Source organism: Chiroxiphia lanceolata, chromosome 6, assembly GCF_009829145.1.
Source record: "Chiroxiphia lanceolata isolate bChiLan1 chromosome 6, bChiLan1.pri, whole genome shotgun sequence".
NCBI classification, from domain to species: Eukaryota; Metazoa; Chordata; class Aves; order Passeriformes; family Pipridae; genus Chiroxiphia; species Chiroxiphia lanceolata.
Window position 1 is genome coordinate 47,853,250 of NC_045642.1, and position 27,331 is coordinate 47,880,580.

Here is a 27,331-nt window from a genome sequence, read left to right on the forward strand (position 1 = left end):
ACAGGGCAGGATGTGCCAGGGGAACGGAGAAAGTTTTGGACTAGATGTTAGCAGCAATGTATTTCAGTGCCTTTTGGATCTTACTAAGCAATTAGACAACCTCACTTAGCCTTGCTCTGGGTGGAGTAATAGATGAGATGACCTTTGGAGTTTATTCATATTTAAATTTCAGGAGTGTGTAGAGTTCTCATGCCCACTTCTGGGTGGCTTTGTGTAAGTGTGTGGTAAAGTGCAGTCCCCATCTCTGGTGATTTATATAGTGTGAAAATATTTTCTTCTTCCTCAGTATTTGTATAGTGTTTAAAGAAATGCCCTCTTGTTCTTGGATTAGAAAAATATAAGCAAGAATGGTTCACTTTCTTTATTAAGTATTTTTTTTATTTTTATCATAGTATATCTTCCCTTCATATTTAACAGCCAGAGCCTTTTCAATCTCTCTACATTCAGGAGTTTTCCAGTGCTTTTCATAATTTTTTTTATTATTCCTAATCCTCTTTCTCCTACACTGAGAAACCACAGCTGAAGATAACTGTAATGGGATCACACCAGTGATGTAGACTAGGGCTTTACCGAGCTGCGCACTCTGACCCTCTACTCTAGCAAAATTATATATAGTACCTTACCCTGCACCGTATTTCAGATAACTCTTTTCTCCTGTTATTTTTGTTCTAGCATTTGTTAACTATTTTGGTTGTTACTCAGCTCTGTGTCTTTTTAATGATAAAATAGTTTGGTGTGGCAAATCAGCATCTCTTTTTATTGTGGAAGGCTCTGTCCTTTTTTGTCATTCTCTCCAGCGGCACGTATTTCTCTAGTATTAAACAGGTTCATATTACATTAATTTATTTCATCAAAATAGTTATTTTAGTTTATACTTCTTCCACATATAATTTCCTTTTTTTTTTTTTTCACAGTCTGATGATGTTTTCTGTTTCTTGGGGAGATTCTTTACTGAACTACTCCCTTGGCAAAATTCAAGGTCCAGTTGTGGTCTTCCTGGCCAAGGATAAAATCAGGATGAGAGCCAGTTCATGTGTGCAGTTTCAGACAGGTTTAAGATCCAAATGCTGTGTTGAAGCTGTCCTGAAATCTCAGAGCTGTGACCATCATGTGAGGCCATGGTCTTGCAATGTTTTTCCACGAGGGAAAAGTCAGGGTGAATGTAGAAGTAATTCATATATGAAAAAAGGGTTCAAGTACCTCTGAGGTGAGGACTTGCAGCACTGTAAAATCCTGCCTTAAATAACAGGAATGCTTTCACACTTGCCATAGTAACAGCAAAATTGCTAGTGATAAAATTAACTCATCCTCTGTATACTTTGTATGATTGCCATTTTAGCACTTGGTATGCTTTTTAACTTTGCCCAAGGCCAGAATATATAATGCAATCAGAAAGGCTACAGTCTATTAAAGTAACCCTTGGTGGTGGCGGTAGCCCATACATGTGAATGATGGTTTAAAATTGATTCTTGGAAAACAAGTTTTAATTCAGTCTATCTCCATCAGAAAAAAAACTTGAAAAAATGCCATTCAATCTAAAACACAGGATACTTGAAATCATACATTTACTGCTACCTGTACATTTTACCACTGAAGCTGTGTTTGGATTTTGCAGAGTCACCACAAGCTTTAACAGGAACCTACATACAGACTTTTCTCTTAAAGTGCTCATTAGAGCTGCCCTGAGTTAACTCTAATATGTCATTGTTCAGATCATGAACATCAGTGGAAATTGAGTTTTAGAGAAAGTAACAATATTAGGCTGCAGACAGCATGAGTTTCCTAGTATATCTTCATATGATTGTTGTAAGTATGAATAGATCACACATCCTAGTAATTTTGAAAGAACTCTGAGGAATCAAAGTGACTTTTACAGTTTATAATAGTCTCACTTTTCTAAGAAAGTATTTTCTTTAAAAAACAACCCAACAGTTTTCTTCCCTCTCTGAGTCACAAGCACTTAAAAGCACTAATAGCATGTCCTCATGATAAATGCTTTAGTGGCAAGGAAAATACAATTGGTTTTTGCAAGTCAGATTATGTATTTCCATTGAACTTCAAGAAACCAGAAAACTCAGTTATTGCTTAGTCAGTTCACTGAGTTTTGTGGAGGCAACAAGGAACTAGAGGAAAATGTCCTCCTTCTCTGCAGAAGGCTGCAGTCGGGAGCTCTGCCTCCCTCATTTAGGTAGCAGGGTAGTACCAGCTCTTGTACTGCCTCTCTAGCACAGAGCCTCTCTAGGAAAATCTTTAAGTTGATGCATCTTGAAGCCTCCTAGAAACTCATTTGGATATCAGTGGCTGCACAGGGTTTGGCAGTGGAGCAAACGGGTCATCTGCCACTGTCCTTGTCCACACCCAGGCAGAGGAGAGACAAATGGTGCCAGTGGATGGGCAATGAGCTGTGGCAGCTCCCCACTTGAACCAGTCCCTCCACACACCTGGCCAAAGTGGTAGAGGTTTTTGGGGCCCCAAAGTCCTTACTCACATCTTTGGGTAAACACACATAGTTTTTTCGACTATTTTTTTTTCTATTGTAAGCAAAATTGTTACTGAGTAGAGGGAGCCTAAGGGAGAGTCCCACTAATTTCCAGCAGGTTGAGGTGTGAACAGATGACAGAGAATTAAAGAAGGCAAATAGTAATCACATGGTAAGAGTCAGTTATGTAACAGCCTATAAATATTTGATAGTACAGGATAAACTGGTAACAATCTGCAAGTATTTGAAAATGTAACCTTATGGGAGGAGTGGATTTACTTAACATGCAAAAGAGCATGATTAATAGTAATGGACTAATATTAAGCAAGAACAACTTTGAGAGAAATACCAGGAAAAAACTGGAAATTTTATTAATCACTAGCTCTCAGATTGTGGTTTTGAATCAGCAGTGGTCTAGAGGATGCTTGCTCTTAAGTGTTGTAGCTACATGGATTATCTGTTATTTTCAAGTCAATTAAAATTTTTGTGGATATTTTCTTATTATTTCCTTACAAGTTTTTAATTGTGTTAAGCTCAGCATGAGATGGACTACAATTGCAAATGCTGAGGGAATGGACATGCTCAATCATAAGCAGAAGAGGCACCTATGAAACAGCTCTTCTAGTAAGATGTGATTCTTGCACAGGAAAAGATTTTTTATTATGTTATGAGTCAATGAGGGATATTTGGTTAGAAGTTATGCAGATCCTAGTGTACAATGTATTTTAGCCAATTTAATAACTTCAATGAGTTAGAAATCTTGAAAAAATAAGAATCCTACTTTAAATTCAGGAATACCATGTAACTTTATTTCAGTGGAAAAGCTATGCCCAATGTGTAGCTTTCAGAATATTAAATCTCTTCATATTTTTTCTATGTAATCTAAAAGTAATGTAGCTGAAATTGTATATAGCTTATTACTCAACTAGGCTATTGAAATGATTTGGGGATTTTGATGGTTTTCCCCCCAATTTTTTTTCTTCCTTATCAGATAATATTTGTTTTGTTTGCTAGATACTGAGTCATTTGTGCAAAGTTTTACATCTGTTGTTTACAGGACATTTATATGTCACTGAATTTGCTGTCTTGGTGTCTGACTCATCGCTGTGTTTCCTCAGTGTAAAAAAATTTTTTGTAATGGAATTAAAAAGGCATAAGAAAGAAGTAACATAGCAGTAGACCAAACTCTTGGGCTAGTGTAACATTTTCCTTTGTGAAAATCTGTGCATGGCTATTGAGAATATGCATAAATAGATACAGTTTTTTTATAAGCTGTGTAGTTATGCTTCGGGGTCAAACTGCTCTCTAACTAACATAGACAGATTGTCATATAGGCAACTGGCAACAGCCTTTCTCTTTACATAGACTAGTTATCTGTTTATTTTCAGAGGCATTCTGGGCATGCAGACACCATAATGCTATATCTATATTCCTTGGGAAATGAAACACTAACACAACAGTGGTGAAATGAATGCAGCTTTAAAAACATGCTTTTGCCTTTGTTTCATACCATTTACAGTGTTTTCCAGCCTACAACCCAGTGCAGGGCTCCCATGCTAAGCCTATTACCTCGTACTGTGTAGCAAACAGAGTATATCAATGTCAATGCCTGGGTCTCTTTTACCAGTGCAGAAGTAATTAGGTGATGCTGACATGGAGAACAGCACACAAGGGTGAGGGCAGCCACTGAAACTGGCCTCCAAACCTGGACAGGTGAAAATCTTGGCTGTGCTGCAGGGTTAACATACTGCCTTGTTAGGGAGGCTGGAAATGTGGGAAAGACCAGAAGGATGTGAAGCCATTGCTGTTCCTGGCCTTTTGCAGTACAACCTTTCTGCCCCCACAGCAACAGTGTACTGAAGCTTTAGCTATGGAAGTGTACATGGATTCAAATGTAGAGGAGCTTGTCCATGGGAAGTCAGTTAGGGGTCAGCCATGCAATTGTCTTATGCCAGTATGGTTAATCATGTAGTTACATGCTATGAGTTGCAGTGTCTTTTTGTTGTGTTTAGCACTTTAATATGCTTTCCTGATTAGCACTCATTTTATACTCATAGTACATCTGCGTAGTCAAGGAATTAGTGCTGTAGGCTGATTAAAGAAGTGGGAGTCAAAAAGCTTTTAGCATCTACTTGAAATTTTGCCACTAACTGATAGACTTTGTTTCTCCTATGTCTTAGTTTTAAACATCTGCCAAATTAGGCAAAATGCTTAATTATCTAATACAACCGCAGCGAGATTCAGTTTAATCACATATATAATGGAATATAATATTTGAGTTTATGAATTATGAAAAGTACAAGCAAATACCAGTGTTAAAGCCTTGTGAGTCATCATTTTCATTAACTTCTGCAGTTTTTCAAGTGGTGCTTTGCCACTGATTTCAGCCAAGTCAGGATTTTACTCCAAATGCAGGGAGTTTTGTACATTTAACCCAATGAAATGGGTTGTTTAGTCACCCCATACAGGTTTAAAATTACTGGGAAACATTTTGTAAATTCTGTGCCTTACCTGGTTTGAGAATAAGTAATATGAGAGCACTGATAGTAATTTCTAATCACAAACTCTCTTTAATATCCTGCTTCACTGCTTGCTTTTTTCCAGATATAGCAGAACTCCTACTTGTTTTCACTAACTGCAAACTCACTGAAAAACCCCTCAGAAGGGCCACAGATGACAGTTAATGAAATGCTTTGGGTTGTTGTTTTTCTCACTTTCATTAGTCTGTGACTGTGTAATTCACATTGAAGAAGAAAACTAACTTGACTTTTGAGTTGGTTTTGATTTGAATTGTAGAGAAAAAAAAATTTCTCTGGGAGAACTGATTGTAACTTTATCAGCATCAGTTTAAACCATTAAAAAATAAGATTTTTGTGTCACTGAAAGAAAATTTCAGATCCATCTATTGTAATTGAAAGAGCATTGTGGGAGTGAATGGCCATCCATTGATTTATTCATTTCTCAAAGATGTACCCATGCACTGCAATTTGTCATGGCTTCAAGCTGGTAATTTCTCACCATAGGATAAACTGAGCAAATGTGTAAGTTTTTGAAAGCTGTGACAGTATTTTCAGTCATTCACGTTTTGGTGAGAAGCTCAAGGGGAAGGCTGTGTGTTTGAGACTCAGCCTTGCTGTACACATTGCACACTTGCTTCTTATCTGCATATGCCATCAGCAACTGCTTTTCTTTCTGAAAGAGTTGAAGGTCACATTTCATGTCTTCACTTTTTTCATATGCCCCACACCATCTGTGCACATTCCATTGAAAGGCTCTAATTTCTATCTGTCAAGCTAAAAGGAAGAATCTCTTCACAGCAGTTCAGTATTGCTCACTGACATTCAGTGGGATTCATCCTGGAAGGCAGGAGAAAATTTTGTCAGAAAAAGAGAAGTTTTAAGCTGTGTGAACAGGACTCAAAAGTGTCCACAGCCCATGAAGATATACTTAACTTTCCAGGAAGAACAAATATGGCAATTTCCTGCATCTTGTTACTTTAAATAGACCCAACTTGTATTGATGGAACTGTTCACTTGTTCTACAGTGGAAAATGTTAGAAATTATTTCTTAATTATTGGTGTGAACAATTTCATTTTATCCAGTGTGCTAAAAATGGTGCTTCATCTCTGGATGTGCATGTGCTGCTTTGAAGTGAAATCTTGTCCTGTTCTGTATTTTGTATATAAAGCCATAATTCTCTTTTGCAATGTTCCGGTGAGTTTGCGTGCACATAATAGCGGGGAAGAGAAGCTTAAAATCTTAAGAAAGTGAGGTTGTTCATTTCTAGCAGATTATGCCTGTATCAAATGCAAGAAGGAGTAAAATGGGCAAGAAAGCTGAATGCTGTCTTTAGGTAGAACCACCCCTAGTTAGAAGATGTCTCAGATTTTTCTATGAGGTGCTGGCAGACTCTTACCGATCCTGTTTAATGATACTAGAAAATATTTGGAGACCTGAAGATGTGACAGTTCCTGACATGACCTAGTTCAATTTATTAAAGTTTGGCTTGGATAAAGTCATCTTTCATTGAAAAAATGGCAATGAAATATAAACTGTCATTGACTGTTTCACTATTACTTCTTCAGAGAGCTTGCTTCTGTTCTCTGGGAAATAGAAGACTAAAATAAATTATAGTATATTAAAGACCTCCTTGCAAATTTCAGGATAAGTTCTTGTTTATTTTTGCAGCCAATTTCTTGCCTTAAAAAGAAATACCATAAAGCAGGAAAGATAAAACTGCACATGCATAATGTTTGGCTGAAAAAGATCCCAGGAGTCTTTAGTCTCACTTGGGTTTGTGTTAAAAAGTGAGTAATTTACCATACTTGAAAAAAAAGCTTGATTTAGCTGAGCTGCCATCATATAAAACAGAGGTGGCTGGAGTCTAATCTGGACAAGTGTGTCCCAAAGGAGCCTGGTTGTGTAACATCCCAGTTTGTCCCTCTCCTCCTGAACTGACTGACAGGCAAACAAGCTAATGCTTTATCTTGATCTGGGAAGAGAAAGGAAACAGCAATGGGATGGAATATTAAAATAAGAAAAATCAATTACTACGTTGTCCACGTGGCCTTTGAGATAGGAGCAGCAGTATTGAACTCCTGGTTCCCCTGTGCCTGTATCCAAGGGAGAGACCAGGACAGCAGGAAAAGGCAAACTGGAGGACAGAGAGGAAAAACACTGTCACAGGTTTCCAGCAGTAGTATTGGCATAGCTGATATCTCACTTTCACTGTGCTTTCTGGCTCGATGCTATACAGTCATAGGAAAGTTACCAAAGCTGAGGTACGGTGGTACACATGGAGTTGTCCATCTTGCACTCCTAAATACAGTTGCAAAACAACTGGAAGTGAAAGTGATCTTTTAAATGCAGGTGTGTAATAGCTGTTTCTGCTACTTTTTGTGTTAATAGAAAGAAAGAACATTTTTCTTCAATGGAGGGTTGCACAGAAGGTAACCTGCTCTTTTGCTGGACAGCTGACCTGCTCAGGTTAAACTGGCTTGTACAAATGCCTGTCAGACACTCTGCAAGTGTCTTTAGAGAAACTGAATTTCTCTAAAAAAAAAACTGAGTAATGATGGTTCCAAAGAAAAAAAAAAAACAAACCAAAAACAACAAAACCCAGAAAATTGTGCCCAGCTAGAAAGGAGGAAGGTATTAGATTAGTCATGATGGACAACTCTACCTCTCCAGTTGTCAGCTTTTCCTCATCTTTCACAGGAGGAGAGAAGACAGGAGAGGAAGGTGCAGTGCTGACTGCTTTGCTGTGTCTCTGCACCTCTCTGTCTGCTCCCTGTCCTCAGAGGAACAGGCACCTCAGCACCCTCATTTTAAGAAGGAAAAAAACTCACATCTGCTTCCAGAAGCGATAAACAATTCCACTGGCACATTGGCTGTGATTTTTTGCAATTGCTAGCAGACTGTTTGAGATGCCGCTTTATCCGCATTTGTACCCCCTCTGAGAGCTTTCCTGCTAGGCTGTTGTTTCTACTCTGCTCCATCCCCCTGGCTTTCTCAGCCTCTGCCTATGTTCTCCTACATACAGTTGCCCATAGCAACACCCATTGGAAAAGGCCCCAGGTGCTATCATCTCCCCCATCCTCCGGAGGGGAGCTCTGCCAGAGCCAGCGGCAGCACTTGCAGACCTCAGCTCTCTGAGCCTCCCCTGGTGAGCTGGGACTGTTGTTTTCTGGTACCTCCAGAAAACAGCAGTTTCCAGGAATGAGAGGACAGCATATCCAACACCAGAAGCATTTGGTGAATCAAGCCTGCTAGAAGCTGGTCTGGTGGAAACGCCACATCCCTGATGTTCTTCAGAGGCAGTGCTGCACCCCATAGCCCTGAACCCGTTCCACATCTAGAAGCACCCCCCTCTCCCACCTACCTGCTTCTTGTGGGATTGTGCGATTAGCTGGATCGAGAGACTCACCTGGTTAAAAATAGTCTGACAAAAGGGTTATTATAAAATTGAAAGAGAGTAGGTTTAGATTAGATATTAGGAAGCAATTCTTTACTGAGGGTGGTGAGGCACTGGCACAGGTTGCCCAGAGGAGTTGTGGATGTCCCATCTCTGGAAGTGTTTAAGGCCAGGTTGAAAGGGGCTATGAGTAATCCTAACCTGGTCTACTGAAAGATGCCCCTGCCCATGGCACGGGGCTTGGTATTAGATGATCTTTAAGATCCTTTCCAACCTAAGTCATTCTATGATTCTGTGATTTTTAATCTCTCCTCTGGATCAGTGTGAGGTCACAGACAGTTGCACTGGCACAACAAGAAAGCCAGTGCCAGGGTTTAAGTGCACAAGAGCTGCTTCTGCTGCCATTGCCACTGAGATAAATGCTTATCATATTTCAGTGGAAATCAAGAAAGCTACATTTTTTTGTCAGTATAGCTGACAACTTCTATGTTTGTGTGGCATTGATGGTGTAATTGCAGCAACAGGGCTCAAGCAGAACTTAGTAGGTGGGATCCACTTAATTTGGAGTCCTGCACTCAAATTTGCTATCACCTGAAAGTATAAATGATTTGGTAAAAGATGCACATTGCTGATATGGAGCCAACATCTGTCAAGTCTGTGTTCCTGGAGATCCAAGTCCCAGTCTTTTCCGACATTAATGTTAGGATGTTTGGAGTCAGGTCTACATACGTTTTTTACATTAGGTCATTTATCATTATGCATAGCTCCTTCTGCATCCTCTTTCTTTCCTTCCTTTATCCTCAACATATGCCATCACTTGCCATTTCTGTGAAATCATGGATCTGTAGCTTTTGACCCATCACATTATACAAATTCCGTTTAACCAAGCAGAACTGCAAAGTATTTAGCAAGGCTCGATGTGGTGAGGTCTCTGAGCAAGAACTGCTGTAGTTGGTATGTTGTAACTCAGAAGAGTGGTGCAGCTCAAAACTGGGCACTGGAGCTTCAAAGTCCTCGAGCCCGCCCCTCATCATTGTTAGTAATGCCTTCATTTTCTCGTTTGGTGTGCATTGCACTTAATTTGTCTTAATAGGAGAGAGTTATATTATCTCTGTTCTTACAGCTATGGCTGTTCTCATGTCCAATTACAAATTAGAAAAGAAGTGTGTGTGTCGGATCTCTAATAAACATGATGAAATAGAAGTATATTATGGCTTTTCAAACTGAATATCTATTTGTCATGTAGAGCATGGGGTTTAAAGACACCGGGAAAATACATAGTAGGTGTGTAAGTCTTGGAAGAGAAGCTTACAGAAACAGTAGTGGGAACCTAGATTTTTTTCTTAGCCAGTACAGTGGGTAGAAAATTTTAAATAGTCACAGATACCTTCCTACTCAAAGCAGTCCACCCATGGTTTAAGGTTTTAAATTTGTTCAACTTGTCAAATTGTATGCCTGATCCAGCTCTCGAGGGATCAGTACAGGCAGTGCTGTTTGCTGTGTGATTTGGAGTGTAAGCATCAGTCCAAAGAGAGCACTGCTGAACCAAAGGGTTGTGTAAAATGGGTAATACAGAAGTTTTTAAATTATGTTCTAACATTTTAGAAGCCAAAGCAGTAAATGACATCTATACCAGTTGGGTATCATTATGTTGTGGAAGACCTGATCCTTTAGCAGGCTGCATTGGCATGTTCCTACTTGCACAGCACTGGAATAAATCTGTCATTTCCTCACACCTGCTCACATCCTTAAGTTGTGACAATGCTGAATCACTGCCCTCACGCTGCCAAGATTAAAAACAGTCATTTCAACCTATTTAAAATAGAATTAATCGGAGTATACCATAATAAAGACTCTGAGATCTCCTCAGACTCAGTTGTTCCAAGGGAAAAATGGCAAAGTCTTCAACTGAAATTGTGCATGTTCTGTAGAAAGACAAGAGTGGGAGAATTGCACATCCTCTTCCCCACAAGCTCCAAGACCTCAACTCTGGCAAGAGATGTAGAAGGTTATCTACACACTGTGTGTTTTCATAAATGAGTTGTGAACAAAAACTGAAATACATGTAGTCATGATTATAATGTGTTGAAAGGAAATATGTACCCTAATAATGTATGTGGAGATAATACAATGATTTGCAATTCAAACTATATATTTTTAGTCATAGAATCTTGTTCTCCAATTTAAATTGACATGAAGTAAAGTAATCCTGCTTTGATAATATCTCTTAATAATTTAATGAGAACATATTGGTTCTCACTTGAAAATTTTTTTGGGGAGGAGATACCCAAAATTCAATCCTGTGGATGATGTCAGTCAGCCCAGCCTCCCTCATCTCTTTGTTTTTTACTGTGTCAGTAAGTGTGTCATGCTGGAAGCGTAGTAAATAGTTGTTTCTGAGATGTTTTCATAGTAGGTATTTTCTTAGATATATGCTTTATTAAGTAATGAAGGTAAAAAGGATTTTCTGAGCTTGAATTAATACTTTTGCAAAGGAACACAGCAGAAATATAACATCTAAGCTGAGACAAAAGGAGAAGATGTGAGGAAGGAAGGATAGAATTTTCAGCAGAATTGGAGTAACATGCAAATCCTTTGGTCCCCTGTTATGTTCCAACAGCAGCAGGAAGTGATGCCATTTGGAGATGAGAGCCTGGTCAAAGTCACAGGTCCATTCTCACTGTACTCCCTCAGCATCCAAAATCATTGGCTGTGGATGTTAGAAGGTAACTTGTGACTCTATTGGACCCTTTGTCTAAGAATGTGTCCAATTCTTTTTTGAGTTTGCTCTTATTGTCTGACTGTATGATCTTTGGAAGCAAATTCTAGACATTCAAAACTCTTTATGCAAAAAAAATAACTTTCCATAAGTTTTAAACCAGTTTCTTATTTGTTTCATTGAATGATGTTCTAGTTCTTGTATTTCAGAATCTGGGCAATACCATACCCCAATTCAACTTTTCTGCTGCATGGATTTTGCAACTCTTAATCAAATCCAGCCTTAACTCATTACTCTCTAGATAGAGAAGCTCTGTCCTCACTAAAAAGCTACTCAATTCCCTTAATCACTTCGGTCATCCTTCTTTGTTCCTTCTTGAACTCCAGTATCTCCATGAGCTGTAGAGACCAGAGCTGAATGCAGTTCAAGATGTTTTCATAAGGATGCTTACAAAGCAGCCAAATGATGCCTTGTTTCTATTTTGTGCCCTTTTTTCTCTTTTTTTCTTTCTTTCTTTCCTTCTTTCTTTCTTTCTTTTCTTTCTTTCTCTTTCTTTCTTTCTTTTCCTTCCTTCCTTCCTTCCTTCCATTTTTCCTTCCTTTCTTTCTTTCTCCTCCTTTCATCCTTCCTTTCTTACTTCTTTCTTGATCTTCCTATGGTGAAATGGCCAGGTCTGACTTCAGCATTATACAGGCATGGTTTAGATTATTTAGATTATTTTTCCCTTACTATGTTTCCCTACATTTCTACACTGAAGTTTACCTGCTAGCTTTCTGCAAACTCACTCCATTCTGTGTAATCCTTCCTGCTATCAGTGGCATTTGATCACCCAAACAAACATAGTATCATCCACAAACCTGGGGATCTCACAATGAGCTTTCTTCTAATTCCTTTCCTGAAACTTTTCTGTGGCCATTACTGTTTGCATGCAAAGACTGATGCTTAACATCAGTAGGAAACAGGATTTAAGAAATAAGTAGAACTTATTGCCAGAGTGAATAAACAGAGTTTCTGAGTAACCTGAGCAACAACCAGATCTTTTACAAGACAAATTTACTAATGACATGGAAGCAAAAATTAATATGATTTTCAATAAGCTCAGTTAGTGAAGATCTAACAAAACATGATAACCTACAGACTGCACCCACACCAGGATTCAACAAGGAGGTAAAGATATTGCTAGGCCTTCTGCACTCACAAATACTGCATGGGGTACGCAGTAATGACTTACAGATGGTCAAGCAGCTGGACTGGTTACTAACAGTACAATTCTTGAGGTATTTCTCTAAGCTGGGTTACTCTGGCTACTCAGAGCCCCATCCAGCCTGGTCTTGAACACCTCCAGGGATGGGAAGCCCACCAAACAGTTCCAGTGTCTCACCACCCTTATAGTAAAGAATTTCTTCCTAATATCTAATCTAAATCTACCCTCCTTCAGCTTTAGGCCATCCTCCCTTGTCCTATCCCTACATGCCCTTGTGAAAAGTCCCTCTCCAGCTTTCTTGTAAGCCCCCTTTAGGTACTGAAGGTGCTCTGAAGTCTTGCTGGAGGCTTCATTTCTCCAGGCTGAACAGCCCCAACTTTCTCATCCTGTCTTCATAGGAGAGGTGCTTCAGCACTGGGATCAACTTAATGGCTCTCCTCTGGACTCATTCCACAAAGTCCACATCTTTCTTGTGTGGGGACCCCAGAGCTGGACACAGTAGTCCAGGTGGGATGTCACAAGAGCAGAGTAGAGAGGGAAAGTCAACTCCCTTCATCTGTTGGTCATGCCTCTTTTGATGTAGCCCAGGATATGGGTGGCCTTCAGGACTGCAAGCACCCATTGCTGGGTCATGTTGAGCTTTTCATCCACAAACACTGCCAAGTCTTTCTCCTCGGGATTAATCTCGATCCATTCTCTGCCCAGCCTGAATTTGTGTTCGGAATGGCCCTGACCCAGGTGCAGGACCTTATATTTGGCCTTGTTGAACTTCATGAGATTCACACAGGCCCACCCCTCAAGTGGTCATTTGAATTACTTAAAGCTTATTATTCCAGTTCTTCTGTTAAGAGAATTATTAGTGGTCCATTTTGAAAAACATAAATCATAAAACCATAAACATGTCATGATTATATAAAAACATGTTTTAACAAGCCCAGACACACATCTGGTAAAGAATATTATTGTCATATTTGTAAACAAAACATCACTCTTGGGACTGCAAGACAACTACTGGTTTATTTTTTTTTTTACTAGTTTGTCTTAAACCACTCCTAAGAAAGCATAAATTGTGATATTTTAAAAACAGAATTTTATTCAAACTTTAAAATCCCATCTTTAAAATATATATAAAAGATAAAAATGTATATATATCTCTCAATAAGTACTTTAGCCAATTTTCACTTTATAGGAGGCCAGAGAGGAAGGGACAGTTGTGAGTTTCGTCAAATCCAGTGTGTGTGATACAGATTTTTCTGGTGTTCCCAGAAATCCTGGAAGGCAGCAACACTTAGGACACAGTGAAATATGGCATCACCAGGTCAGCCATAGTTTTCATTGAAGTATCAGCACCATAGGAACTCTTATAACCTTGATGAAGCCAAGTGCTTTGGAATAATTAGTAGACAATTTTTGGTCTACAATTCCCCTGGTTATTTCAAAAAATATTTTTGCACTGGACCAGCAAATTTGGTCATTCAACATTTTAATATTAGTACATGTTTAAGTCAGACTATACTCCTAACAATAGCCTGGTGGTGGCTGGGTTTTTGTTTTTTTCTTCTATATTTTGCCCTTGTGGGAGTTTGGCAGTTATGATCTGTATATGCTGTTGAAACAGGGTTAATTTTTCTCAGTCCACACCGTTCTGCATCATATGTGTTGAGAATTTTTTGAAAACACAACGTTTAAAACTGTCTTTTGCAGAATGTGACTTATTTTTCTACTTGTTAAGAAAGTTTCTGTGACTTTGAAACCATTGATTTCTTCAGCTCCTGGATGGGTGAATTTATTTTTTTTTTCTATGTAGTTCACAAACCTTGTTTTCAGAAGGAAACAAGGTTCTAATGGAAGTCTAATAGACTCTGTCTCTTCAGCTACTTCACTAACAGGCTTTTTATTTTAAAATAGAGTCCTTCGTGACACAGGATTTTGCACCTGTTTTTCAGCATGTGCATTATATGCTGTATCAAAGCACTATTGCCTTTTCATGTATGGCAAACTGTTTTGAACATTACAGAGAGACAAAAGATGTCACAGAGTCGGTTTAGTGCAGAAAGAACTTGATAAATAGCTTCAAAATGTTCAGATTTCTTTTCACACAGGTAGCAACCAGACACTTACAGTCCTAAGAAATCCTGTTATTTAATTATGTGCTTTTTTTCCAGAGCAAAACATGCTGCTCAGATGGGGAATAAGTACTGTGAATGATGAGGTTAGAAGCATTTAAACAGGTGGCATCTTTAAAACTTCTAGAAAAAGCCAGGACTTTACTTTGTCAATTTTTCAAGGGTTTTAATATGAATCAAGTCTACCGTATTTGGAGTTATCTGTGCATTTCTTCTTCCTCTGAAAGAATATGTAATTAATTAAATAGGTGATACTGCAACTTTGGGACGAACATTTTTAGTCAAATCTTTCTCAGCTTCACTATTTTCATAAGCAGAATGTGAAAAATAATAGATGGTAGCTATTATAGTCTTTGGAGTAGCCAGACATTACTCAGGTTGAGCAGCCTACTCTAGTCCCTGCCCATGACAGGGAGATTGGATGAGATGATCTTTGAAGGTCCTTCCCAACCGAGAGCGTTCTATGATTACTTGACAAACTCAGATTTTATTCCTATGTCCATCCATCAGCCCCCTCAGCATAAGTTTTTTCTTTCAAAATGTCAAAAAGGTGAGAAATTGCCTTTGCCCCTTTTATAAGTCCTAGCTTTTGAGACACAGGTCAATGGGTAAGAAACTCAGAGATGATCAAACAGAAGTTCATCATCATATGCTCATCGCAAGCACTTGCAGAATTGACAGTTCTCAGTGATATATATTCAGTGATGAATATTCACTGAAATCTCTGATAATGTTGGCTGTCATCATTGTCTGCCAGTTTTTGTAATTTTAATCACAATATTAATATCTGCTTCTGCTTTTATATGGAATATTCTAAATCATTACTATACACCGTGCCAATAGCCTTTTCTATATGGTGTAAGCTCGTGGGCCTTGCTTTATATTTGTAGTTCCTGCAGCACCTGCTTGGAAACTGTGAATTTTTTTGCCTTTATTCTTAGCTTTTTGGGGCTTTCTGTCAGTCTCCAAGGAACTAAAGCAGTGTTTGTGCTGTCTTTTATGCTATGCTTCTTTGATCAATCCTTCAGTTTGATGTATCCAAGCATTAGGCCAATCTAATTTTCTGGGTGAGGTTTTCATTTCCTTGGAGGTAGCAAGGCTGAGGCCCTTGGCACATGGTGGTTCTGGTAGCAATGGCTACCAACCTTCCTCTTATCCTCAAGATAAGACTTGAAATTGCTTAGGAAAATGTAATCACACACAAACACACCTGTACATTTACTATTCCTTCTCCTACTGAAAATGTAATTTTCTTATCTGTGTCCAGCTTCCTTACAGCCTGTAGCGCTGCAGATTTTTTTCCTTTACTTTTTTGAGCTTAACACTCACAGCTGAGGTCTTTTTGCTGTAGCTGAACCACAAAGGACATTGTTGCATAAAGTTGTTGGTATTTAAAGCCAGGGAAGAGGATTCAAAAAGACTCCATATGGTTTTTTTCATCAGAGGGGAACCAAAAAGCCTGCATTATTTCCCATAGTTTTACCCCTAAATGAGAAGACATGCTAAAGCTTTACTCTAGAGAAAAGCTGTATATACCAACAATAAAACTCACAATAAGCAAATTTAAACAGACCTTTGAAAATTCTTAAAATACAACAACTTTGTTCTATTTAAAAGGAAAATTTTAGAGTAGATGAACCTATAGCTCAATTAGTACACACCATTATGTTCCTTTGCCTTGATAGTTGGAGTTATTTATTTATACAGACTGATTGACTGCAAACAAACCCTTGGAACAGCATTAATTACATGCACAATTCAGATAAATTATTATCCTGCCACAATGAATAATGGCTTGAAGTTACTGTTATTTGTTAGTAAGGTACACTATTCCACGGGAAAAAAAGGTTTCTATACATGTATATCAGTTTGATTCAGATGTAATTATATGTATTTTCCAGTTTTTGCATATATATGAATCTTGTCCACAGAACTAACACTCATCAGTATTACTGTACCCTTACCGAGGCAGCAGCTGTTAAGGATGTTTCAGCACAGGGTTTCAGGTTGTCTTGGTTTCAGACACATGCAGGCACAAGTACCTTTTCATACAACATATTAAAATTAAGATGTGGTTAAATATTAAATAGAAATGTTAATAAAATGTATATGATTTAATTAGACAAATGTTTCTATGTTTTGAGGCTAAATAAAAACTACACAAACCTTTAAATGACTGTTACAAGGAAATTTGAAAATAGCAATAAGATACTTCAAAACTGAGCCCTGTTCTATCCCTATAGGAACACAAAAGATGTACAGACTTACAAATCTATCTAGGGCTGATGGAAAGACACTAGGCATAGCACCTCTGGCATCAAAAACTACATAAAAATTATAAATGGAAACCCAAAGGTAGGCGTAAAACATTTATACATTGAATTTATTATCACACAGGAGCTGTAACAAGGCTGTGTACATCTCTTACAGAAGACCTGGAGTGAACCTGAAATAAAATATAACCTTAATCATATAAAGCAGAATGACAAGGTTCCATAAATTATTTTATGTGAAAAACTTGCAATGATGAAAATTACAGACTCCCAAAGAGTCATGTATTATTAAGGGCCACACAGACATTATGACGGTGGTGTCAACAGACCCATCAAGACGTCTATTAAAATTGATTTTTTATTATATTTTTCATTTAATGTTGTCCCTTTAGCATTTTTTCTACTTAAGTCTTTTAGATTTCTTAACATTGGAAGCTTTTCCTAAGCTAGGTTTCTGTTCAAGGCAGAACATACAGTTTCTATATGTGAAGTGAGAGAAGAAGGGCAGTAACAGGTACCCAGCTCTCCAGACAGGTTTTAACAGTGACTCACTGTGAGCTGAACTTTGCTGTGTTAAATACAGGTGTTATCGCACACACGAACACAAAACCAGCTTTTCTGATGTTTTCCAGAACAAATCAGTGAAAGCCCAAGGTTTTGCTATTTCTAACCTTGAAGTCCCATTCACACTTGGTGTAACACTAGCCTACATTTGTGTCACAGGGTTGCATTTACAAAAGCCTGTACTCATAGGGTGTGCACAACCTCTTCTGTTACGCACAATCTCTTACACAAGTCCTCTACCCCCATACTGGCACAGACTGAGCACACAACTCATGCAGTCCTTGGAGGATTATCTCTCTCCAGTCCTTCAGCCTCATTGAAACTGGCAAGACTGCTGTCTGTCAGCTGTGACAAGTCTTCAAACAAGTTAGAGAGTGAAAAAGATCTCAATACATATGAGAAAGTGTAGCTTGTATTTGGGTAACTGCATTTATTGTTTCATCTATACCTTATACCTTTAGTTTCAGCATCAGTATTGTCCTTTAGGAACGGACTGAACCCCGCTAGGAGCTCTGCAGAAGGTTACATCTCTCATCCTGCCTCTGCATGACATTGCAGGTGCAGACTGGCAGAGATGGAAGCCACAGTACTCAGCAGAGGTCCCAGGTCACCAAGCAGCTGAGCACTCATCATAGCAATCTGTTTGCAGATATGACTCAGCTGTAATAGCCCTGGAGACATTTCCAGCTTTTACAGCTCTGGAGTGCTGGAGATGCCCAGGCAGGAGGTGCAGAGCTCACTCAGGCGGGTAGATCTGGAAACAGAAGAGCATACAGCACATAGAAGTGCTGTTATAGCCATGTATCCCTGCCTCCCTGGACAGGCTGAGCCTTTCTTCCCCACGTAGCCATCTGCACAAAAAATTGCATTGCTAATTAAATAAATGCTACCACACACCAGGCTGTCCCCAGGAAAATATTGTTTTGTCAAATAATTGTTGCATTAAAGGAAAGTTTCATGGCTAGCTCATCCTCCCCTCCTTATCAGAGAGAGGATCAAGGTGTTGAAATTAATGGTTGTGACAACATGTATGGATGTGTCTCACCAGCCATGCAGTTCAGATGCTGATCTTCCACTGATGGGAAATCAGAGAGGTGTCTGTGTGCAGATGTGTGTGTGTGTGTGTTTCTGCATCGATTTAGCAAAATAAATGACACGAGATTTTTTTTCATATCAGAAATTGGACCCAAGTGCAGGTTTGTTGCTGTCATCAACAAACTTTTAGCTTTTAGCTGCTGTTATTTGTGACAGCACTGCACCTGCTTCCGTGGTTGTGTCCTCTTACACAGTGGAAGTCTCACAGAAATGAATCTTTTTCTTCTCTTCCTGGAAAAAAGGACTTAATGTCCTCATTCCTTTCTGGAACAGGACACTGTTACAAGCTTGCTGATACAGCAATGTCATAAGGGCAGTGATGTGACAATATTTGGGCGTACTTTAGCTGTTCCTTCTAGAGTCTCTACAGATGAGAATTACTCCAGTAGAACTAGTTTTGCTAGGACAACCTATTCTGCTCAGAGAGCAGACTTAGGCTATTATGGCAGAAGTGAATTTTGCCAAATTATTAGTGTCTGCACACTGTCAGAACTGTGCACAGTACAGGACATTTTCTCAAGTCTTTGAAGCATAGCTTCTGTTAGAGTCATTTCTTCTGTCTCTGTTTTAGAAGCACAAAACATCCTTATGTACGTAGTTCTCTGCAGAATGTGTCTGAGGGAAGGAGGATCAGTATCTTTGCAGGTATCTAAGACTTCCTATATTTCTCTTTCCTAATTACTATTTTCTTGATGATTTTTTCACTGCAGTTGAAAGTCTTGATCCTGTTTAGTTTTGTTCACAACTGTCATGATCCTCAATCATTTTCTTGTGTTTCTGTTCCACTGGTGAAATTCATAATTTCCCTGGTGAATCACTTCCAAAGTAGAGCTGATAAACAAATAAACATAAAATACATTAGGAATACAGACACAATATCACAAAGAGCTCTGATTGTTTGGAATGCTGTTTTCTGATGATATTTATATTTCTGACTTCACAATGATTCATTATTGTTGCTATAGCATTGCCCCCTCTTTCTACCCACTTCCTCTTTGTGCGAAGAGCAGGAGTAGCAAACTGCACACATTCAAAAAGGAAATGAAAACTCTCAGAAAAGAGAGATATTTTGCAGAACAATGGAAAGACCCAATCTCGTGATCTAAAATTAGCTGTGAAATCTATATGTCTGTCCTAGTCTTCCTACACATGCACACTATATGAGGTGCTCCAAGCTTCATTCATGAGGGATTAGGTTTGATGAACTGTTTCTCATACCCTTTCATGGCACCAAGTGCACCGGGAAATGAAAACTCAAGTTTTAGTTAATGCAACCTGTGAATGTCAGGACATACAGAATTAAAACACAAAATGTCCAACCATGTATCACCAGGCAGAGAGAGATAAGTGTGGGTAATGATCCAGGAAAAATACCAGTGGTTGGTAGCACTGAAACAGTTTACAGAACAGAAAAGATGAAATGACCTGAGATTGGCCTGAAATCGGCAGTTGGATTCTCTGAGCTGAGTGCTGTGTGCGTGACATGCCAGGATGTGGGTGGTGTGAGTCCCCTGAGCTGTGCACCCTGGCTGTGTCTGGGTAATGGGATGTGATGGGTCTGGGGGACCTGGGCAGAGTGAGAAGGGCTGGATGGGAATACTGCACAGCCTCATAGCAGAGGGATGGCTGTTGGAGGAGGGAGGTGTTTTAATTCACCTTTTCTAGATTTTCAGGGGCTGGTAGATCAAGGTATTGAGGAAAGAAAATAGAGAAACCAGATTTTTTTTTTTTGTAGAATTGATTAATTATAAAAAGTTGATGCCTGTTTCCTTTTGTTAGATTTCAATATAATCATTTTACTGTTAGATTCAGACTGATATCTACTTAACATTTTTCACTGTTTGCTCTCTGTTGGAGGATTCTGCTTTAGGAGAATTTCCTGTTGGGCCTCAGTCCTTCTTATCGAACTGGCTATTGATAAGAATTACAGCTGCTTGCTTTTCTCCATTTATACCCAGTACCTACTTCAGGAAATCATAAAGGATGATTATATGATACTATCGATGTGATTTCACTTTTTAATTTTTCTTTTGTATCAGTGTATCGTTTTGGAATGTCCACACAATATAGACTGAACACACAGGTGGATTTTATAATGGTTTGCACTAACAGACTTCATAATAGAAATTTCGCTGCCAAAATAAAATCTGAAAATTTATTTTCCATAGGAGGTGTGTTTAGAAAACTTTTACTGACTCTACTTGGAGTGTAAATTCCTTCCAACTTGAAAGAAAATTGAAGGTACAAGGAATGTACTTGCTCAGTTCAGCTGAATATTAGGAAAGATAAAACCGTTTATAGTGGTCAGTGAATCATGGGACACAGGCAAATCAGTATCATACTGATTTCAAAATAGGAACCTGAAATTTTTGCTAAGAAGGCTGCCTTCATTGCTGGGCTGGTAAAGTTAGGATTTGTCATACATTTCTATCAATGGTGGTATTACAATGCCATGTCTGCAGATGTGTCTAACAAATTGATTGAAACACTTTTTAGTACCTTAAAAACATTCAATTTTTCCAACTCAGAAGGATCTGATTCCCACTTGGTTAACTGTAATCTCAATTGTTACTCAAAATAACTCTTTCAAGAAATGTCACCCAACTTGTAAAATGAAATTCACTAAGTTTGATCAGCATTCTCTCATACCATAAAATCATCAGCATTTTTTTCCTGAAGTTGCTTCCTGTTTTTATTTCTTCATCACGAGAAGCAATTTTGTATTTTCAAAGAGTCTCCAAGTATCAGCCACTGGTTTTATTTCCTCTTTTATACAATTTCATCATTTCATTCTGTATTTGCTTCCCAGTCTGCAATGTAACTTCTTTCTCTTTCACTGTTTTGCTCTATGGGTCAGGCTGGTACTGACATTGTTCACTAAGTCATTTACCTTTGATACATTTGACTGTTGGTTTCTCTTCTATTCCTTGTACTTGAGTAGTCTCTTTCAAACTGGCAGGACCAAAGCTTTTTGTGAAGGACTTTCAAAAGAACTCAAACATGAAAATGCTGCATAACAGAGTGTGCTTTATAGCCTAAAATCAGGTCTGGTACACAGAAAAGAAAAGGTAGCAAGTGTGACAACCATTTGTAGAACAGGTTGCAAAGATGTTCCTGGAAACCATGGGTCAGTAAGTCTGTCTTCAATAGAGGCACATTAGGGAAGTGTAAACAAGAATATAATAGGTCAGGACATTTAAAAAGGTGTTGCAGCTTTTGCAGAGGGAAGTCACATCTCACAAAAATTACAGTGTATCTGGACTTTCAAAAAGCTTTTACACAAATGTCTTCACCAAAGCCTCTAAAGAAATCAAGAAATAAAACTAATGGGATGAAAGGTGGAGTTCTACTGTTGATAAAGAATTGTTTAAAAAGAATAGCAGAAAAGTCTAGGTATCAATAGTCAGTTTTCAAAATGAAGGCAGATAAACAGCAAAGTCTCTGAGGTTCTTTGCTGACAACTGCACATTTTAACAGTCATAAAAAATATAAGAAAAGAGATAAATACATAACAACATTTCCTTAGGATAGTCAACTATAAACCTGATTGTAATGAAACATGGAAGGCCTGTTCATCCCTGGTTCAGTTTGTAAGGTACTCAGCATCCCAAGTGACATGTCAGAGAGAGCCTCAGCTGCTATGCAGAAACCTGCCAGACATTTACTCACATTACATTTTGGAAAAAAAAATTAAATTCCACAATATTTCAGTGGCAACCCACACTCCATTCTTCTTTTCTACAACAAAAGAAAAAAAAGGCATTTTATAAGAAAAATAGGGAGTTTGTGGTTTAGATATTTTGAAATGAAAAGTTTTATCATAAAAATTCCAAAAGAATAGATTTAATTTAATTTCAACTGTGTCAACCTTTTACAGTTTTTCCGTCTTGCATTTCTTGGCTGAAGCAATTCACTAGATTTACTTGGATTTATATGTGTTTCAGACACCTCAGAAGTCCATTTGGGGAAAAATGCATTTACTGTCAAACAAATACTGATCTATAATATGGCATCACAAATTAATCCCAGTTGTAATATGGTGATGGTCAAAGTTAACCAGGCATAATGTGGCCCAATACATTGAAATACAAGGCATTTCAGGAAATGAAATAATTTCTGGGACTAAAAGTTTACAGCTCATTATCTTTAAAGGAAAATTTGTTAAGCTAATATCTTTATACTGCTTTCAGGTTTTCTATTATAGCACTTCTTTGGAAATGTTAGTATCGATTGCTATCATATAGAGGTCTGTAAATAGAAAAACGAATTAAAGTTTTACATTTAATCCAGAAGGTAAAAAAGAGTGATGCCCTGAAGAGGAGGAGATGACAAGGGACAGTCACCTTGAGACTCACTGCTTCTTTGGATCAATGTCCTGCATCTTTTGCTATTCATGGTTCACCATGATTTCCCGATGCCTGTTGAGTTCCTTTGTAAAGTCTTTGCTAGTGATTTTTTTACCCACACAGAACTGAACTCAGCAGTGAAATCCAGTTAACTAAACAAACAAACATGAGGAGCTCAGACTCTGGCCATGATGCCAGCGGCAGGATCCTGAGAGGAATCTGTGGGAGGAGGCCAAAAGCCTGTGCCAGAGGGTCCCCACCTTTCCATCTCTGCCCAGCCTTCATCTGCTTCTCTTCTTCAAGGAAAAGGGGGGGCCGGGATGTGGCAGCCCCTCACTGCCCTTCCCACTGCTGCTTTGGGCAGATTCCACCAGGCTGCAGAGATTCCTCTTGTCCATTGGTCCTTACGCCTCTGTCCACAGGGTGGAGGTCATGACTTGCGTATAAGCCAGCCTGCACAGAAAATAAGCATCAAAGCTAGGATTATAGAGGCATCAGATCATGGAGCAGAATGGGAAGGTGGAAAGCAATTGGAAATATTTGTGTACCAAGGGGAACAACAGCTAAAAGATCATCTTGTCACAAAGAACATTTTGCCTTTGTGGTTTGTCTCTTGTTATGTGCCACCCACACAGAGCTGCAGTCCAGCTCTCTCTAGCACAGAAATTTAATGAGGAGGCTGGAGACTCCTGTAGGACTACTTGATGCTGCAGTTTGATTGTGGATCAGGCAAAAGTGCAGTGACCCTTGGGAACCCACATTTGGAGCTGTTATTAGCAGGGATTGTGCTGGAGGGGTGAAGCTGAGGGCTGTCACTTAACAGTGTGAGGACCATTGTTAGAAAGGAATCTGTGTTGGTAGCAGGTCTCCAGTGAAGGGAAGAGGAAAATAGTTCAGCACTGATGGAAACATGGTCTTTTCACACTGCATTTATCTTGTCTTCCAAGCACAAGTGTATCACATTAAATACAATTTCCTTTATTTCCAAGAACCTTAAATCTTTATTTCATAATTAGCATCTCATAGTTACAAAGAGAAAGAAACAAATAATGTCTCATGTCCTGTATGATTTTTCTGTCCTCTCAGCAAGATTGTTTTGGCTTAGTTGTTCAGTTATGTAATCTCTTATTAATCCTATTAAAACAGCAGCAAAGATTTATCATGAGTGTTACTCCAATTTGCTCAATGGTGTTCTGAACATACTTTTCATTCTGTAGCAATATCTTATCAAAACAAGGTTGTCTTATCAACAGCTTTAACTGAAACAAAATTACTATTTTCAGGCTTTAGGGTGGGAAGGATTTGAGAGAAGACTGAAGCACCTCTGGCCATTACAGGGAATCAGACCAGAGAGATTTCTGATAAGACTCACATACAGGCTTGAACTGTGGAGTGGGACACAGAGAAATAGGAAAAATTCAGCAAAGCTGATTTAAAAAGGGGCTGGTAATGGGCGACAGACACCAGAGTCATGTGCAGGGCATCTTTAACGCCTACTGGGGACCTTCCTGAGGGTCTGCTGATTCTGTTGGGGGCTGGTGTGTGCCCCCAGCCTAGGCATACACAGCAAGGCTACAGTGGGTACTGAGTGCTGGGTGGTGCACCACTTGCACTTACCGCAGGAGCCAGGTGAACCTCAGAAAAATTTCACCTTGTGTTACAAAGATTTGGTAGGGATAGACCCCTGGAAGTCAAGAGCCACCCCCAGGACAGACCCCTGGTGCAGAACAGCACCTGAGAGAAGAAAGCAGGTGTGATAACTCCAAAGCCTGGAAGCGATCTGAGGCACAAGGAGAGAAAGAGTGAACCAAAACTCTCCACTAAACTCTCTTTTCTTTCCCATGTTTTCTTCTGCTTTTTGTTTAATTCTGATTGTGGAGGAAATAGTGGCATGCATTCCTTCCCCTTATGGCTGGGACAAGGTCAGGCACAAGTGGGTTACACCTGGGGAGAGTGTCCTCACTTTTTTGCAGAGCTGAGCTGTACTACAGGGATTTGCTGCCAGTTTGTCGATCTTGCATGGGATGAAACTCCTGACATGGTAACTATAGGTTTATTTTTTTTCAACTGTTCTGCTTTATCTTCCAGGGTTTGGTATGACCACCCCAGCCACCGTTGGAGGCAAAATTTTTCTGATATTTTACGGCCTTATAGGATGTGCAGGGACCATTTTGTTCTTTAACCTGTTCCTGGAACGCTTGATCACAGTCATAGCTTATGTCATGAAGTCCTGCCACGAAAGACAGCTGAGGAGGAAAGGCGTTCTCCCTCACAACGGCCGTCGGGGCTCAGGGACGTCTGAGGTGGACAGCCTCGTGGGCTGGAAGCCCTCTGTGTACTATGTCATGCTGATTTTATGTGTAGCATCACTCATCATTTCCTGCTGTGCCTCTGCAATGTATACACCAATTGAAGGGTGGAGTTACTTTGACTCACTTTACTTCTGCTTCGTGGCCTTCAGCACCATAGGTTTTGGTGACCTGGTCAGTAGCCAGAACATCAAGTATGAAAACCAAGGCCTTTACCGCTTTGGCAATTTTGTCTTCATACTCATGGGGGTGTGCTGCATCTATTCCTTATTCAATGTGATCTCTATTGTGATCAAACAATCCATAAACTGGATATTAAAGAAGTTGTCCTGCAAGTGCTGCCACAGATGCCAAAGAAGATTATTTCGTTCAAGGAGGAACGTGGTAATGCCTGGAAATGTGCGCAGCCAGAGAAACATCTCCATCGAGACTGATGTTGTCAATGAGAGTGACACAGACGGACGCCGTCTGTCAGGAGAGATGATCTCCATGAAAGACTTCCTGGCCTCAAATAAAGTCTCATTGGCCATCATGCAGAAACAGCTGTCAGAAACTGCTAATGGGTATCCAAGGCAAATGAGCTGTAATTCAAAGCAAAACGGATTCTCTGGTGGGGTTGGAGCCCTGGCAATTATGAATAACAGACTGGCAGAGACAAGTGTGGATAGGTAAAATTGTAACAGTAATAACAGTGAAACAGTGTGAGCCATTTCAACAAGTATTGAAACAATGTGAATCAAGTGGAAGTAGCTAGGGAGAGAGTGCCAGCAGAGGCTGGGATGAATGTGAAGGGCGTACCTCCTGATGGAAGACCTCTGACACTTTTTTGGGGCTGTCACTTAATGTTTTTGAATTGCACCAGTCCCAGCCTTCCTTATTTCCCATCCCTCTGCTTCTCAAGCAGGTCACTGCAGAAGGAATTTAATTTAGCCTCCAGATCAAATTTCCATGTCCTGTTCTTTTCCATTTATGTGAAACACAGATTTCAGGATAAGAAATATGTGGGATGGGAAGAAACCAAGTGTGTCTACTGAACACATCCTTAATTCAAAGATTTTTTTTGAGCTTTCTGTCTTATTCTCATCATACCTGTTTCCTGAAAGTAGTTCATCTGAGACCAAAAGAGGAATAAGCCTTTCTCTATGATATTGCAGATCTAATTTAATGAAAAATAGTATGAAAGTTGGTAGGTATATTTTGGGGTTATTGTGATGCGAATGAGGAGAGAATTTTGGCCTTAGAATTTAATTTAGTCTTTCCTTTAAGAGGATACTGTCAAAAGTGATAGAATAAAAATTTATCCTACTTTTGTTTTCTTCTCTTCATTTGCAAAACATGATTTTTTTTCCAAGGCTACTTTTTCTTCTAGAATTGAATCACTGTGGCTTTCTGTTTCAAAAATATCAAATTAAATTAAAAACTGATGTATTTATGAGTGTATGAATTATTCGACAGTAGCAATCTGAGACTTTTCAACTTTCTGTTCATATTTGGCTCAATTGTGACTGAAGCAATTGAGTATCAGCATTGTGTAGTGCAACCAGTAACTGAGTTTATGCAACAGGCTTTAGTATGCAATTAGATTGTCATGTCAGCATCCAGGTATTATTATAAATGACTGTGATCACAGAATCACTTTGGCAGTGTCCTTTTTCTCTTTCATGTAATTCTGTAATTCTTCCCCTGTTTCTCTGGCTTTTGGTGATGATAATGACAGGGTCCTGATTAGGGAGGTAGAAAATGTTTAACTCCTCATTTTTCTCAATGAAATGTTCTGAGTGTTCATTATGACTAGAAAAGAAATTTCAATGAGAAGAGTAATTACAGTGAGAAGAACATGCAAACAGGAAAAGAGGTGATCTTTAATGACAGTGAAATCATCCTTTTTAATAGGTAACTGGAGAAATAAGGGATCAAATTAACATAAAGTCTGGAAAGAATTTAAGGCAGACTGGGCTGAATTCCTGATTCTCCTTTATCCATGCAATGCATTAAAGCTAAATAGTATATGAGAGAGTAAATAAGCGGAGTTGGTCACAAAGGACTGGAAAGGAATAGTACATGCATCAGGACTAAATGTTGCCTCACAGCCAGAAAGACTTTCAGAATACTACAATTTTAGGGAATTTAAAACACCATATGCAGTTCTCATTTTCTCTCATACAGAACAATGCAAATAGCCTCTTCAGTTTAATTTCTGTTGGGAATTAATAACATATCCTATTTCTTCATTCTGGCCAAAAGTTCTTTTATTTAGGTTTCTAATACTGTAGAATAACATTTTGAGCATTTAAAGCAATAT

General features: G+C 39.0%; 1 protein-coding gene across 1 annotated transcript in view; it reads left to right on the forward strand.

Annotated features, from left to right (window-relative positions):
- KCNK13 (potassium two pore domain channel subfamily K member 13) overlaps positions 1-26,335 on the forward strand; it is a 52,003-nt gene extending 25,668 nt beyond the window's left edge. The window contains exon 2 of the mRNA XM_032691586.1: positions 24,809-26,335. Coding sequence (XP_032547477.1) covers positions 24,809-25,701 — 893 coding nt within the window. The 3' untranslated portion in view covers positions 25,702-26,335. The remainder of the gene's footprint in view (positions 1-24,808) is intronic.
- The last annotated feature ends 996 nt before the right edge of the window (positions 26,336-27,331 follow it).